The sequence below is a fragment of the Helianthus annuus genome, chromosome 2 (genome assembly GCF_002127325.2).
Source record: "Helianthus annuus cultivar XRQ/B chromosome 2, HanXRQr2.0-SUNRISE, whole genome shotgun sequence".
Lineage (NCBI taxonomy): Eukaryota > Viridiplantae > Streptophyta > Magnoliopsida > Asterales > Asteraceae > Helianthus > Helianthus annuus.
Window position 1 is genome coordinate 158,580,935 of NC_035434.2, and position 17,401 is coordinate 158,598,335.

The following is a 17,401-nucleotide window of genomic DNA, read 5'->3' on the forward strand; positions in this document are numbered from 1 at the left end:
GTTATCACACAGTAACATAGTAACACAAGTAGCACACAGTTGGATTTCTCTAGTTGGTGACATGTTAACTCGGGTACATATATATAAGCTCTGATAATTCAACAACACATAAATTTGGAATAATTGCTTAACAAACAAATTCAGAATCTAGACTAAACTTGGATCATGTATATCCTACATACATAAATGCGGAACATCGTGTACAACACATCTACATAATTTTGGAAAAATATCATATATATACATTCATGTTAAGCTCGGAACTTCATGTGAATCCCGGACACTTGTTAAATCTATAAGTTCGGACCACACAAGTACGACATAAACCTAGAAATCATCATATATATACATGTTCAGGTTGAACTTGAAACTATTAGCAATTCGCAAACATACAAACTGATCAGAACTTCATATAACTCGGACTAGTGAATAACTCGGAATTTTTGTATTAATTCTAGTTCCCAGGTAAACAAAATCCAACAAAATCCGGACATCTAGTATACATTGTAAAACTCGGACCACCCATAAAGCTTGGACCAGGCCCAACACACATAACCCGGACGCACAAGGCAACGAAAACCCGAATCCACATCTATGTTTTTAATAAATCCGGACATTAATAAGTCCGACCTTCTTAATTCCATTTTTTTTAACTCGGACCCATGGCTTGTATAAACCCGGACCCTTTACTCCACTATATTAAACCCGAACCCTTTAACTAATGAAACCCGACCCACATGGAAACAATCCTCGGCAGGTATTCTTTTTCTTATAAACTCGGACATGCCATTTCTTTTTACTCAAACTCGGACCCATCAAGTGCAAAACTCGGATCCCTTTTATTTTTATTAACAAACTCGGAAGTTACATAATTATATAAAGAAAACTCGGACCTGATAACATATACAGACACAAGGAAACTCGGAATTTATACACGTTGGTTATACTCGGACGACTTTGTTTAATTATTAAACTTGGATACGAGGTTATATAATAAACTCGGACTCTTGTTTATATAGTAAACTCGGAATCTTGTGACTTCACAAGGTCGAACCAACCCTAGTCGCACAGTAACAGTTTGAAGTTTCTACGATCATAACTCTAATTAACAATGATCACAATGTTCTGAATCCAAAACAACCAATTAGCAGTTCTATCACATGAATAACATCAACAGTGTCTGATAAACAGTTACTCATTCATTTACAATCTTTCAAGCATGATCACTAAACATAGAACTATTGTTTGGATTTCTAGGGTTTACATGAAATCAAATGAACAGGAGTAAACATTACCTTAGATTCGATGTAGGGATTGTTCTTGAAGAAATTAGAGATCGAAGATTGATGATTTGAGATTTGTGTTGTGTAGCCAAAATGATTAGAGAATGATGGAACTGTCGTATGATTGATTTGAAAGGTTTAGGGTTATGCAGTAGATTATTAAGGTTTCTAATTTAACCATAAAGTACCCCTAATTATGTCACTTTCACAAAAGGCAAATAACAACTTGTAATTTGCAATCAAGCATGTATTTCATGTATTTGCCATGCAACACATAAGTTTCATATAAACCGTCCGTTTATAATTATTATCCGTGTTAATCACCAACGTTCGAGAGTTAACTTGTGTGTGTGTTCCGGTAATTCCCTGAATTACCAAAGTAGACTCATTTAACTAACCCTAGTTAAATGTAGTGCTATGAATGTATTTCTAAAGTAACAGTGGTTAGGTTAAAGTGTTAGCCTGAAATTGCGGGTTGTTACAATTGTTCCAAAACTCAAGACTCAACAAACTCACTTTCATGGACTTTCTACGCAAACCGTGAGTATACTCGAATCCCCCTTTTATGCTTAAACACTTTTGGGGTGTAACATGTATGATTAATCAACACACTTATGCACACAATTAAACTTATGAAATCACTCAATCCATCAAACATGTTATTTGTTATGCTTAGGTTATTCATGCTAGATACTCAAACACTCATACATGCAAATTATTTGTCATTAACTTTGCGCAAGCCTACCTTAACACGTATAATGCTATAGGAATAGCACACCACCCTTAGGAAGGGTCATTGTTAAGTATTCAATCATATACCGGTCTTGTTCATTGCGATGACAAGATTACGCTCGTGGAAACTATGGTTTGACATTTAGGTTGTGCATGCTAGTATGAAATTGACTTATTGTACAAAATGTCATGTTGGATTTGAGACAACCATTTATACGTATGCTATATAATCAAACTTGTATGCTCGCCAACTTTTGTTGATTGTATTTTAATATATGTTGCAGGAAATTAATGATGATGCGTGAAGAAAGTTACTTAGGATGGACTAGAAACGCATTTATTAATTTATGTTTTGTATGTCCTTGTCATTTGAATTTGTCACAATTAGTCTTTATGAATTCTCGAACAATCTTGTTTTCATCTCACTCCGATGTTTCTGCCATCAGTTGGGGTGTGACAATAAATGTATATAATGCTAAAATCTATATTTCGCTAATTTATATTTGTGCCTTTAGATGTTAGACGATCTTGCACATTAGTGTTAATGATAGACTTAATAATGTTAATATTAGACTTCATTTTATTCATTTCATCTACACTTGTATATATTATATGTTGTTAGGATAACTTTTGGAATTTATTCCAAAATACTACAACTTGTTTTAAGTTGTAATTTGCTATCTTCACAGCATGTGAACATTCATAGATCATTTTTTTCATTTTATGTTTTGGGGTGTATCATGAATTCACATTCTTTCATTTAAAGTTATGCGAATTATTATGTGTATGTGTTAATTTGTGCAATGTGTTGAACCACTTCTATTGCTAGCCTAAGCCTAAGCCTATTTCTAGCATTGATCATTAATAAACTATGCCTAAAGTAGTAGATAATAGCTCTATTGGATTGACACCCACCCGAATTTAACCTGGGATGGCATCTAGGTATTGAAACTGTTTAAAATTCTAATTCTAGTAAACTAAGGTTTGATCATTTCATTGTTTATACATATGTGCTAAATTATATCATTTTACTATTGATTCGCTATTCTATTTTTACTATGTGTGTGAAAACCTATGTTTTCTCACCAACTTGTTAATTGACTCTTTATTTTATACATGATACATGTGATGCAATTTAAGATAGTATCAAGCTTGATAATACACTTGGGATGCATGGGACTTAGTTTCAATGCATAAAATATTACTTTATGTTATGTTGTGAGACAATTTGTTTCTTTGTAATGAATCTTTAATTTGGTATGATTAAATATATATCACTTTTAAATAGTTTCATGTGTTATGAACAATAACACATCACGCCCCGACATATTCCGTTGTTGGTTGGGGTGAGACAAAAAACACTAAGGAAGGTGGTCGTGCTTGATCAAACACACCCCCGTGCCCATGACCCTGAGTGAAGACAACACTAAGTGGACCCACGAGAGTTGACTACAGTCGTGCCTTACCTAGGAACAAGGTCGTGCCCCATGCAAAATGTCAACTCTATAACTGGCAAAAAAAGACAAATGGCAAAAAGTCAAAGGCACAAGGTTCGTGCTTCACTAGGCATGGTGGCATGCCTCATGACCTGGACAACCTATAAATAGAAGTTCTTGCTTCCCACTTCCACCCTCACCTACTTGACTCACAACCCATTTCCACACCATCAACCCACCATTTTACCACCTTTTCATTGTTTAATTTCGGTTTTATTTGTCAAAGGTTGTAAGAACTTTCTTTAACAATCATTCTTGTATGTCTTTATCTACAAAATCAAGTTTGATATTTTCCATATTTATAGCCAGGCTAAGTTCTTATGTCAATTGGGGGAAATGAACCCTTAATGGCTCATTAACCCTCAAAGTTATATATTAACTTAAGGTGTGTTTAATGACTATATTGAAAGTGAATTTTATCAAATTCTTAAAAACAAATCATAACCTTATGTTTGTTGAATCAAGCATTCACATTTATAATGTATATGCAGTCAATAACGTGTTAATCACTTGGAAGAGGTTTTGGTTAAGGATTTTGGGTTTGGTAATTTTTTGGTTCAACGTGGTCGCAAAATCTAAGCATTGAGGACTTGGTCTAGTTCATCTCAATTACTCTCGAGTTGGCGAACTCGAGTAAGAGGTCCATACTGGTTGGTGGTTTTACCCCTACAACGGTCCATACTTATGAATGGTTTTTACTTAATATTTTACCCTTACAATGGGTAGTTGTTGCGTCGATGGATTCCCACGATACCTATTCCCAATGAGTAGTATGTCATCTAAATACATAATCAAGAAAGTAATAAAGCTCCCACTTGCCTTTTTGTAAACACATGGCTCATCTTTGTTTTTGACAAAACTAAACTCTTTGATTTTCTGGTCAAAGCGAAGATTCCATCTTTGAGATGCTTGCTTTGAACTATAAATGGATTAATTGCATACCTTATCAGGATGCTTTGGATTTACAAAACCTTCTGGCTGAACCATATAGACATCTTCAGTAAGGTGTCCATTTAGGAACATGGTTTGACATCCATTTGCTATATATCATAGTTATACTCAGTGTTGCAGAAATCGGCCTAGGCAGCCGATTAATCGGCGCCTAGGCGGTAGTCGGAGGTCCATCGCCTAAATTTTGCCAAATCGGCCAGCCTAGGCAGTAACGGTCAACATTGGTCAAGTTGTCAAAATCGCTAAAAATCGGACCTAGTCGGTCAAATATGAGGTCAAAATCGGATCATAATGGGACAAAATCGAACCAAATCAGTCAAAAAGGAACGACTTCTTACCTTAATTGAACCAAAATCGGATGTGAACTTGTCTCCATTGTGCAAAATCGAACCACATTGAGGAACTAATCGATTAGATGAAGCAAAATTAGGCATAGAGTATGTGTTCTTTTGTTGTCTAATGAAAACGGTGGAGTTGGGGTAAGAGGCGGCGTATTTTGGACCTAGGTGAGGATTAGGTTATATTAAGTTTAGGTATTTTAACATTTAACCCCCTCTATCTTTCACTAGCTTACATATGGTACCTAAACTTGTAAATTTATTAATAAAAAATATAAAGTTATCTATATATAAAAAATTGTAAAATTATACATAAAAAGTCCAATCCGATTAATCCCTAGGCGGCACATCACCTCCCGATTAGTGCCTAGCGATCTCTACAACACTGGTTATTATATGCAGCAATGGCAAGCAAGATCCTAATTAACTTAAGCATGGCTCCAGGTGAGAAGGTTACCTCATAGTCAATTACTTGAGTCTGAGTAAACGCTTTCGCTACAAGCCTTGCTTTGAAGATTTGCACATTTCCATCCATGTCAGTTTTCTTCTTGAAAACCCATTTGTTTCCTACGGTCTAACTCTTAGGTAGGAGATCAACTAAGTCCCATACTTAGTTGTCATACATGGATTGCATCTCAACATTCATTGCTTCAAACCATTTCTCAGATTCATAATCTTTGATTGTGGCTTTATAAGTGTTAGTCTCAGCCTTATCAACTATCTGGATGTGGCTCATCTCGTGAAGTTCAATATACCTATTGGGTTCAAGATGATCCCTAGTACTTCTGCGAACACTAGGTGTTGTAACCGTCTCTTATATCCTCTCTGGTTCAAGTTTAACAACTCTTTGTTGATTGGTTGTTTTGGTTTATCGTTCAGTTACAGGTGGTATCCGGATCTCATCCAGATCTACATGGTTTTATCCAAAATCACGTGCTAGAAGTTCCTCCTCTAAGAATTCACCTCTACGCTTTGTGAAAACCCGATTTTCAACAGGTTTATAAAAGTAATAACTGGCCATTCTATGGTATCCGACGAATACAACTTTATCGCCTAGGGAATCTAATTTTAATTTTTTTTTTTTTATCCAATCATATAGTTTAAAACTATAAATGACCAAGTTATAGATTCAATCGGATTTTAATATAATTTTAATTTTTTATATAATAATATAGTTTAAAACTATAAATTACCAATTTATTAAACAATAAAAATTCAAAATAATTTAAACAATTCCAAGAAAATCTCACTTGGCCACGGGGTTAAGAGAACGTGAGATAGGTGGGGTAGTCTTATTGTTATGTTGAGGGGTCTCTTGACTCTCCTCCCATATTACTTTTTTAAAAATTTTAAATTTTAAAATTTGGAATAAAATCTATTTAATTATTTTTTAAGATATTTATAATTATTTTTATATATTTATACAGCATTCACACAATGTTTTCATTCTCAACTCCCTCCCCTCTTTCTCCCTTGTTCCAGGAAGCACATCATCATCATCTTCCCAATATTTCTAGAGAGAGAAAGTGAGATATAGAGAGAGAAACTTAGAGATATGGAAGGTGAAACAAGATCAAGATTCAATAGAATATGTGTCTTCTGTGGAAGCAGCCCAGGAAAGAAAGCAGGTTACCAGGAAGCTGCTATTGATCTTGGCAAAGAACTGGTATACATACATACATACATATATATATATATATATATATATATATATATATATATATATATATATATATATATATATATATATATATTATATGATATATCTCTATAATCTTTACATTTTTTATCTTTCACAATTCTTTGATGTTACAACAATATTATTTCAAGATTTCAAGAACCCATTTTTATACCACCATTGTTGTTTAAAAGTTAAAACCCACCATTGCTTCTTGTCTTTAATATTATTTCAAGAACCCATTTTTATTCAACCATTGTTGATCAAAACCCACCATTGTATCTTATCTTTAATATTATTCCAAGATTTCAAGAACCCATCTTTGTTTACCTTTGTTGATCAAAACCCTTCTTTGTTTCTTGCTGGTTTCTTGATTTACACTATAAAGTTTTAATCTTTGTTGATGCATTTTATTAAAATTTTCAGAAACCCATTTTTATTCCACCATTATTGATCAAAACCCTTCATTATTTCTTGCTGGTTTGTTGATTTAGACTATAAATTTTTAATCTTTGATGATGCACTTTATAGATGAAAAAAAATCTTTTTTTTTTTTGTTACATTATTTCACCATTTTAAAAAGAACCCAACTATCCAAGCATTATGAATGAAGAATGGAAGTTAAGGGTTTATGTTTGGCATGAAGAGGGGGGGGGGGGGGGGGGTAAGAGAGAGAAACTGCTAGCTGTACCGTGCTGTCAGTTGAGCAGCCTTCTTGCATGATCTAAAGTTAATGGTGGGAGGTTGTAAAAAAACAAAAAAAAAATGAAAATTTGGAAGAAACAAAGGGACAGAATGGTGTGTGCCAATGAATGGGGAACCAAACGTGCAATCTTAGAATAATGGCAATATGTTAACCATGTTTCCAGCTTTTAATCAAAGGCCACCATCATCATTTTTGTCAATGAAACAGGTTAAACTTGATATAAAAATTGAATCTTGATAAAAGGGTATTGTTTTCTTGACCCTGTAATGTAATGGTGAAGTGGGTTTGTGACACGTGTCATTGGTTTTTGGTTTTTTAATGTGTTGTATGCAAATTGGAAGGTGGAAAGAAGGATTGATTTGGTCTATGGAGGTGGCAGCGTGGGTCTCATGGGTCTTGTTTCTCAGGCAGTTCATGATGGTGGGCGTCATGTTCTAGGGTATGCTCTCTCTCTCCTCTTTCTCTCTCTAGACCTTGAATGTGTCTTTACACCTATATATTTTGAGTCTATCACTTCTTATTAAAAAACAATGACGAAACTAGAAAGTTTTAACCAGGGGTCATCATAAACTTATTTTCTTTATCAGTTATAATTAGGGGTCTATCTCATGTTCATTCTGTAAATTCCGGTGACTGTAGCGTCAACATATACATATACTCTTAACCCCCCTTTAATTGACTACGTTTGTTCGTTCTAGTATATCACAAGTTGTTTTTTTGTTGACTTTGTTCGGTTTTTTGTTGACTTTGTTCGACAAATCGATTGTTTTTTCGATTTTGAAATAATATATCCAGATATCAAGTTTCTTGAAACAAATATTTTTATGTCAACATGCACTAAATCAGAGTGTGGAATAACAGTTAGGGTTGAAGATAAAGATGAATAACATTACTAATTGCAAATTGCAAGTGTAACATATATAAGTTTGACCTTTAAAAGTCAAAGATTACTCAAAACAAAACATAACAAAATAATTATGCATGTTTCACAGTATTCTATGCAAATTTGGTGTTTGCAGACATCATGGGATCAAATGCTTTAAAAAAACTCTGATCTTTGTACTTAATCAAGCTATTATTTTCACCTTTTTCCTGTTGAAAACTGAACATAAACATCAAGTTCTCAATAAAGTTGACATCTTTAGTTTTGTGAAAGATTGAAAACATATCCCACACTTAAAAAAGCATGCTGGATTAGACCGGACGGTACAGGGCTCGTCCCCAGGTCCATTCCTCCACAGCCGCCCCAGCCTTGCCACCCCCCTGCTCCGTCGCCGCTCAGGTGGCGTCCTCTTCGTCCGCAAGCAGCCGCCCAAGACGGGCCTCACTCCCTCACACACACCTATACATACATATATATAAAGGGGTTCATTCCCCACCCCTAATTCCATCTCCTTTAGACCCATCCTCGCACTCGCTTACGTGGCGGCTCATCTCCATAGAGATAACCCTCCTCATACCTTCACAGATTAAATGAATGAAGCATGTTTTGTATCATCAAAGATTAAAAAAAAAAAAAAAAGCCATCCATATTTGTTTGTCAATCCATATTGGGACTTTGTACATAAAAAGGTAAAACAAAACATGTTATTTTTTTATTTGTTTTGTAAAAAGCATGAAACCTTTTAGGCAGACATTCAAGTATGTCTACTTTCTTACTTTCTTGAATCTTGATAGTTAAAATAAATAATTAAAATTCCAGTTTTACCCTTCTAATTACATGACTACACTGTCTACATGTCACTCTACTACAAGGGCATTTTCATCCTTTTCTTATGCTATGCAAAGGTGACTTGTACTGTACAACCTTCTTTAATGATGGGGATATCTTTTTTGGTTTCTTGCAGGGTTATACCAAGGACTCTAATGCCTAGAGAGGTATATTCAGGAACCTTCATATCAAAGTTTTTAGTTTTTTTTTTTTTTGCTAAAATATTATTCAATGACTTGTTCATTGTGCTTTGAGAGTTGTACATTAGTCTTAGTAGTGATTCATGTCTTCATACAAACTGCATTTACTCAACTTCTTTTTCAAAACCATATATAGCAATAAGTCATTAAATCAACTAGTTATTTCTATTTAATTTTGGCTGCTGGTTCAACTCTAACTAAATCCATCCACATTGGTTGCAAACTTATAAAAAAATTTAAACTTTTTAACTTTAAACTCTTTTTGACAAAAAAAAAAAAAAAAAAAAAAAAAAAAAAAAAAAAACACCATCCACCCAGCATGTGGGACCAAGTGTTGGGTGATAGTGACACAAAGAATTTGTTTTAGAAGTGTAATGGGCCCACGCCCTTGGCCAGATCAGCATGAAGGGGCGTTATAGGGGCGCGAAGGAACGAAGCGTGAGCAGCTTCATGGGCGTGGGGCAAGACAAGCCTGAAACCATTTTTAGCCACAAAACTATTTTTTTTTTTTTGTATTTTCATTTTGTTTCGGTGAAATTATTACACACATTTGAGAAAAAAGTGAGTAAGAGCCCCTGTCTAGGTGTAACACTTTTTTCACACATGGTTTTATTTAGTGCCTGATACTTGTTTTTTTTTATATGTAACATACAAAGGTTAACATATTTGTGATTTGCAGATAACGGGTGAGACGGTTGGTGAAGTGAAAGCAGTGGCGGATATGCACGAAAGAAAAGCTGAGATGGCTCGTCAAGCTGACGCCTTTATCGCTCTTCCGGGTATAGTTTCTTTTATTGTTTAATAAAGATTCAAAATCTTGAAAAATATCATGAAAATAAATAATATTCCTTTGGTGAATTTTCTCAGGTGGTTATGGCACTCTTGAAGAACTGCTAGAAGTCATCACATGGGCTCAACTCAAAATCCACCATAAACCTGTAAGAAAATTAACACATACAAGTTGTACATCATGCATAGAAGGTAGTACTCCAATGATGTTAATAGTAATAAACATTGGAAGAATTAAAAAGAGTATCTTTTTGGTCAAATGTTGGGAAGTATAACTATAGAAGAATCATGTGCATGTGGGTAGATGGTTTAGAAGATTTGTTGCATCATCATACCTTATTTATTATTTTATTTTATTTATTTATTTATTTTTTTGTGGGGACAGTTAAATAACGGTATCTTATTATGTGGATCATGTCCAGGTTGGTCTGTTGAATGTGGAGGGTTACTATAACTCATTGTTGTCTTTCATAGACAAGGCTGTTGATGAAGGCTTCATCTCGCCGATTGCTCGCCGGATAATTGTCTCCGCCCCAACCGCTAAACAGTTGGTCAGACAGCTTGAGGTTAGTCTGGAAAAGAAATATAGAATTTCAGCTATTTATTTTAATAATTAGAAAATAAAAAGAGAAAGATGCCAAAATCGTTTAAAATGACTTTTTTGTGCATTTGAGTCCTTTGCGTTTTATTGTGATTTCATCCTTGAGTTTGGCAATTTATTGCGACCTTCGTCCCGCAAAATTTGGTCCTCATGGACAAAAATGACAAGATTTCAAACTTTTTAGATGAAAATGACACCTAAGAGACGAAAATCATAAAAGTGGTCAAACCTCATGGACGAAATTAATTTTACTCAAATAAAAAAATTAGTTGAAGGGTGTTTCCAAGAAGCTTGAAGAGAATGTTAAAATAGTAAAGCATACAATTTCAACTATTTATTTATTAATTAGAACTTATAAAAAGTTAGTTGAAGGGTTTTTCCAAGATGCATGAAGAGAATGTTAAATTCAAAGAGTATTAATTGATAAAATAAAGAATATGCATACAAAATGCTAATAATTAAATATAATTTTTCTATTGTTTGGCACATAGTTTATCATTTTTATTTTATTTATTAATTAGAAATTATAAAAAGTTAGTTGAAGGGTTTTTCCAAGAAGCTTGAAGAGAATGTTAAATTCAGAATATTAATTGATAAAATAAAGAATATGTATACAAAGTGCTAATAATTAAATATAATTTTTCTATTGTTTGACAGATAGTTTATCTTTTTTATTTAATGAGTCAAACTCGAGCTTCAATTTCAAACTCAGTTATGTTGAGTCCATGCTCAACACGACTAGTGAGATATTTTTTCACATGTAAGATTTATATATAATTAACTATGTAACTGTAAAATATATGTTATATATAACACAGTTGTATATAACATTTATTCTGTAAAATATACGGTATATTATACATATTCAATCATATGTATACAAGTAATAGGCTCGTTTAGGTTATCAAAACCTAATTAAGCTTGTTGAACAAACTTCGGGCTTAAGCTCGGTTATTAAATGAGCTCCAAGTTATATTTGAGCTTAGCTCAAACTCGTTTAAGCTTCACATGAATCTCTTCATGCCATCAACAACTTATTTTTTACTAGAGCTAATTAATATCTTAATATAATTACTCAATATCACTTTGATCACTCTCAAAACGCATACCCAAACACCCTTTATTGCATCTTCTAATATAAACATGAATGTGAATCTCAGGAATTTGTTCCCGAGTATGATGAAATCGCAGCAAACTTGAGTTGGGACGAGGTGGATAGACTAAGTTATGTACCCGAGGCAGGAGTTCAAACGTAAGATACGGTGATATTAGTAGTCGGGTTATATATACACACGATTTAGGTATATATTGGTTCTGTAATGAACGTACCACTATATATAGGCTTATGAAATGGTACATCTCCGCGGGCATGGTGCCTCTTTTGGTTTAGTCTTGGAAATTTTATGTATATGATATGGAGATGACACTTTGGTTTTAACCTTTTGCAAGTTTAACGATTATATATTTTAATATTTACATTTTGTGTCTGATTTGTCTATCTTGTTACCTAAAACCTTAAATAGTTGTTGTCTTAGTAAATATTATAAATCTTATACGTATTTTTGCGTTATACAAATAATCGTTGTGTTCAACATACTTTAGAATTGTCACGCTAGTAAGTATATTTAGATTTCTAACGAGATTAGACAAGAACTTGTTACTAATAAACTCATGGGACTCATCTTGCTCTGCTAACAAATGATATCTTGTAATATGTAGCTGTCGATAGACATGTGACACGCGGAAAACCAGTCGAAGTTGAATTTGTATTAAAACTACTGTGAAAAAAATAATTCTAATAAATCGTGACATAAAAACAAATATTATAAAACTTTAGATATGAAATTTAATATCAGAATTAAACAAGCTTCATGTATTATGAATTTATCAGCCATTAAAAAAATGTATTATGAATTTATCATGTCTTCAAATGGTGTTATTTCACATTAATAACTTTTACTACAGCATTATAGTTAAATTATATAATCTTTATGTATCTATACTTGTTGTTGTGGCCACAGAATTGATATTGAACATGTATATATGGTTAGCAACTGTTCACCTATTTAATAAAGTATTAAATCAAAAATTAGTTTTGATATAGCGAATGGTAAAATCGTATACATTTGAATATTGATACTAAAATAGAGTTAAATGTGACTATAAAACCGTGTTCTATACCAGGGCTAATATTCGTTGGGCATATCCGCTAGTTTCTTAAAAATACCCGTTGGGATTTAGAAATACATTTTGTTTCTTATCATTATAACCTTTATATAATTTCATGTTTTTAACAACTGCAACATAAAAATATGATTTACACACACACACACACATATATATAGGGTCGGGATTTAGAGAAAACGGTAAAAAGTGTGAGAACGGTGAGAACGTTTATGGATCGTCAGATCAAAACAATCCATAGACTAGATTGCGCGGTGGCGTTTTCGTAACTAACATCAATATCATTATGTGGGACGCGCTTCATTAAGGGTAAAAGGGTCTTTTACCTCTCATATATAAAACGCCATCAAATGATAAAACGCCATACCAAAAAATAAAACGCCATTAAAAATAAAGCACAAAAAATTAAAAATAAAACGCATTGAATATTACAGGAAGATGAAACAACACAAATAACTGAATTTCAGTTATTAACATTTATTAGAAGAAATTCCCTCCTAAATTACGCGCCAAAAACATCATTATATAAACAAACAAAAAACATAGCTTCCATAATCACTTCAATCTATCCATTTTCTGTAAAAAAAAAAATCGTTAACTAAAAACGCCAACTTAAACAAAACGCCAAAAAATGACAACAATCGTTTCGTGGAGATACACTCTGGGAATCAGGCGATACGTCCTCCATTTTGACAACAGAAGGAGGGTGTATGTTAAGACGGTCAGGGCAATTCTGAAGATGGAAGAAGAGATACAGAGACAAATCTTATCCATTGGCATCGCTCTAGACAACGAATGCCATGAAACGCATATGCTTATGAAAGCATTAACCAGCAAATTTGGACCAATCAAAGGAGATGTGAAGTCAGACCCTGTCATGACATCATGGCGTTTTGATGATGAAACAGACATGGTGACGGTTACATACGACAGCGGAGAGCAGGAAGTTTACTGGCTAGAGAACATCATGACAAAGCAGCGACTGGGTTTCATGGAAGAATTGCATAACGCCACTTGTACCAACACATAAATAGACTCAAAATTGGAGTTAATGCAAGACATGTTCAGATGGAGGCTTCAAAATCTTCAGGAACAAGAAGCTGATGAAGGTGAATGTGATGACATGGATGAAGATCAAGATGAAAACTCCGAGGAGGAAGAAGACGACACAAGTGATAGATACTATTCAGATAAAGTACCTTCTGGCGAAGGATATTAATTTTTTTTCCTCTTTTTTTTCTTCTATCTAATCTTTTTTTTAAGATAATTAAAGGATATATATTTCTATCTTTATTAGCAAAACGCCAAAAAAATACTAAAAATGGTTAACCCTAACAAAACGCCAAAAATAACAAAAAATATTTTTCCTGCTTAATATTTTATTTACTCCGTTATTGTATTTTGTCATGTTGGTCTGCATAAGGCCATTTAAAAAAACGCCAAACTTAGAAGATGGGACGTCTATAACCTATAAAACTGATAAAAGTTGATCAACACAGTAAATAAAAAAAACAGTAACTGAAAAGACAGTTACTTTATTACTATCATTTATTATAATAAAAAGTCCCGCCTAAACTACGCGCCAAAAAACTCCTATAAGAGAGGGGACTATACACAATGAAATTAATCACACCCAGAAAAACACAAAAACGCCATATCCTCTAGAAACCACTCCCTTTAAAACGCCACAAATGTCAAAGCTTTCACTGAAATGGATCTTTTTTTCTGAGGGGGTTAACTCAATAATATTTTGCTGGATGAGATGGACAAATATTCAAGAAAAAGAGACTGATGACAGTGATACGACATCATGTGAGCTTTGTTCTTGATGATTATAGGCATGGAAGAAAGGGTTCAACACAAGTATAAAATGCTATTTTGGACTCCATTATTACAAATAGCACCAAGCAAGAGTTGATCTTCAATGACATGCCACCAAACAAGAATATCACACCAAAAAACAGGTTGCCAGTAAGCAGCTTCTTTTAAAAAAACGGGGTTTATGAAGGAAAGTTGGCATCTAGCTAAAGGATTCAAAAGAGGTTTAAAACGCCAAAAACAAATTCAAGAAGGAAGAGGCTGATGACATTGAAGATTCGGAAGAAAAATTAGATTACCATTTTGTATTACTTTTGTTTTCATTTTATATTGTTTTGATATCAAGTTACATGTTGTTTTGTTATATAATTCTCTATAAATAAAATAGATTATTATATAAAACGCCAAAAACTACAAACACCAAAACACTAGTAGTATGAAAACTGGGAGAACAGCTGCTGGCAAAGCACCTTGTAAAAAGAGTATTAAACGCCAAAAAACTTCACTAAATGCCAAATAAAAATTAGTCTTATTGTAATCTTATGCAAATTTTAATGACTCGTAGGGAATTATTATACAAAACGCTATAACGCCAAAAAATTATATATGTGACACAAAAACAATAAATTCAACGCCAAAAAGTTTAATAAATACAATTAACGCCAAAAAAAAAATTAGACGCCAGGAAATATTATACCGCGTTGTGAAAATAAAAGAAGAATGAAAAGACAAAAAAGCCCCTCCGCCCTTCTCTATGCCGCGGGACACGTGTTAGGCTAGGATGCGTTCTCACCATTCTCACACTTTTGAGCATTTTCTCCCGAACCCGTTTCTATATATATATTATCACTAAAAAAATAAATTATCTCAAATATATAAGATTCATATAAATATCAAAATAACTGTTAATATTTATATATCATAAAAAGTAAAAATAATATTATCAAATAAATATTCTAAAAGGTAAAAACAGTTTTCACTTAACAAAATCATTAATATGAACCGTTAATAAAATAGGATAAATAAAAGACAAAATAAATATTAAAAAACTTCAGGTATATGGTTCGAGTAAACAGGTAGACGTTTTATAGTAATCGTGCTGAGTATCACCTAATCTCATTCCTGCAAAAACTTTTAAAACTAATCTCATAACTAGTGTCATACCCAAATACCTGTCCCATTCGCCGTCCTGAATATTTCATATTTCAGGTTTGTCGATCATGTTCGAGTTTGTTTGTTATCTTGTGTCTAGTAATTACTAACATTTTTGACGAGAGTAGTTATTACATTTGCTTTTTTGAAATTTACCTATAATATTAGGTTTATCTAACTTGTGCAGTAAGCTCATTTACAAAAGAAACATTTAATGAATATCTATTTTTATTTATGAATAGTTAATTACTATTAGTGATCTACTCTTTTTTTAAACCCATCAAGATTGCCCTTGCTTTAATTGGATTTTTTTTTAAAGGAAAACTTCATTAAAACACAACTCGCAAATTCCTCAAAGCAAGGACTTACGAGAGAACAAACGAAAATACATCAACCCAAAGGGCAAATACACCAAGTTTTCCAATCTGTATCTTTCCATCTAGTCCTATTTCGTAACCAAAAATAAGTCGTAGATTTAATATTCTCCACAATCTGAATAGGACTCCGCTTCTTGTCGTTGAAAATCCGGTCATTGCGCTCAATCCACAAAACCCACATAAAAGTGTAGACTATACCCCTTAAGATGTGCTTATTATCTTTGGACATAGACGTCGATTCCAGCACACGAATAAGATCCGTAACATCAAAAATAAAGGTATGATTCAAGCGGCACCACCGTTCGATTCGAAACCAGACCTCGTGGGAGAAAATACACCCTGTGAAAAGGTGCAAGGCTGTCTCCAAGTCACTATGACACAACGAACAAGCGGTATCGAGAATATTGACTCCACGTTTGATAAGCTCTACAACGGTAGGAACCCGATTAAGCAAAGCTCTCCAAACCAAAATTTTGCACTTGAGTGGCGTCCATCCCTTCCATTTAACCATCGACCTGCAAGTACCCGAAGTGTCATTTGACATCAATCTTTTAGCCGAAGAAACCTTGAACAGCCCATCCTTCGTATCCTTCCATTTCCAATTATCAACTTCACCTTGCCACTCTAGATTATGAACATCATTAAGAAGTTGGAACAATTCCGAAACCTCCTCAAGAGAGGAAGGCGTTGATTTCCAGTCCCAAGTCATAGTCTTGAAGCCGTCCACACAATGCATCCGAGCCGCAACCTTAATCCATTTCCGATATGCTTTAATTGGATAGGAACCTTCCGGGAGAATATATAATATATTAATTAAGAGAAGAACATAACTAGTAGAATTAAAGATGATAATGTACTCCTTAGATATGTTCTTGAGATGTGTTTTCTTGAAATAGATTCTAAGGCATAGGGTGTAGGGAGTATGGTGTCACACCCCAACCGATGGCGGAATCATCGGGGCGCGGCACTGAGCGAAACAGATTGTTCAGAAGTTTCCACAACAACTATCATACAATTCAGTTATATAACACGTCCCATACCGTGTCCCAAATAATAACAAGTTATCATAGAAATCAACTAAACAATATGGGAACTGTTCCGACAACTCAGATTCTTAGTTATTACAAACCGAATTTAAATATTGTTTTAAGACTTCTAGACGGCTAACTATAGATCTTACTGACTACAGGTGCCAGTACAAGATCTACAGATAATTATGGCCCTGGAGCAGGTATGTGGACACTGTCCTAAGGTCACAGGCTCCTAGAAGCTTATTATTGCCTCGCTTCCCTAGCACGCTAGTAGCTTAAACACCTGTCACATACGTTAAAATAAAAGTCAATACATATAATGTAAAGGTGAGTACACAAGTTTGATATAGCATA

General features: G+C 33.8%; 2 protein-coding genes across 2 annotated transcripts; one reads left to right on the forward strand and one right to left on the reverse strand.

Annotated features, from left to right (window-relative positions):
• The first annotated feature begins 6,240 nt into the window (after positions 1 to 6,240).
• LOC110925891 (cytokinin riboside 5'-monophosphate phosphoribohydrolase LOG7) lies at positions 6,241 to 11,965 on the forward strand. The gene is made up of 7 exons (XM_022169697.2): positions 6,241 to 6,466; positions 7,526 to 7,623; positions 9,032 to 9,062; positions 9,775 to 9,874; positions 9,963 to 10,033; positions 10,307 to 10,450; positions 11,646 to 11,965. Exons 1-7 carry the CDS (start codon positions 6,356 to 6,358, stop codon positions 11,739 to 11,741), a joined length of 651 nt encoding a protein of 216 aa, XP_022025389.1. The 5' UTR covers positions 6,241 to 6,355; the 3' UTR covers positions 11,742 to 11,965.
• A 4,064-nt stretch (positions 11,966 to 16,029) lies between these two features.
• On the reverse strand, positions 16,030 to 16,725 carry LOC110899108. Its single transcript, XM_022145987.1, has one exon. It carries the CDS (start codon positions 16,723 to 16,725, stop codon positions 16,030 to 16,032), a length of 696 nt encoding a protein of 231 aa, XP_022001679.1.
• Between the last annotated feature and the right edge of the window lie 676 nt (positions 16,726 to 17,401).

What these genes read in the sequence shown, in the direction of transcription:
- LOC110899108 (XM_022145987.1), bottom strand. Translation starts at nt 16,725, where the DNA reads ATGACTTGGGACTGGAAATCAACGCCTTCCTCTCTTGAGGAGGTTTCG.
- LOC110925891 (XM_022169697.2), top strand. Translation starts at nt 6,356, where the DNA reads ATGGAAGGTGAAACAAGATCAAGATTCAATAGAATATGTGTCTTCTGT. An exon ending in CGCCTTTATCGCTCTTCCGG is followed by an intron (nt 9,875 to 9,962) that starts GTATAGTTTCTT and finishes GAATTTTCTCAG; the next exon opens with GTGGTTATGGCACTCTTGAA. An exon ending in TCAAAATCCACCATAAACCT is followed by an intron (nt 10,034 to 10,306) that starts GTAAGAAAATTA and finishes GATCATGTCCAG; the next exon opens with GTTGGTCTGTTGAATGTGGA.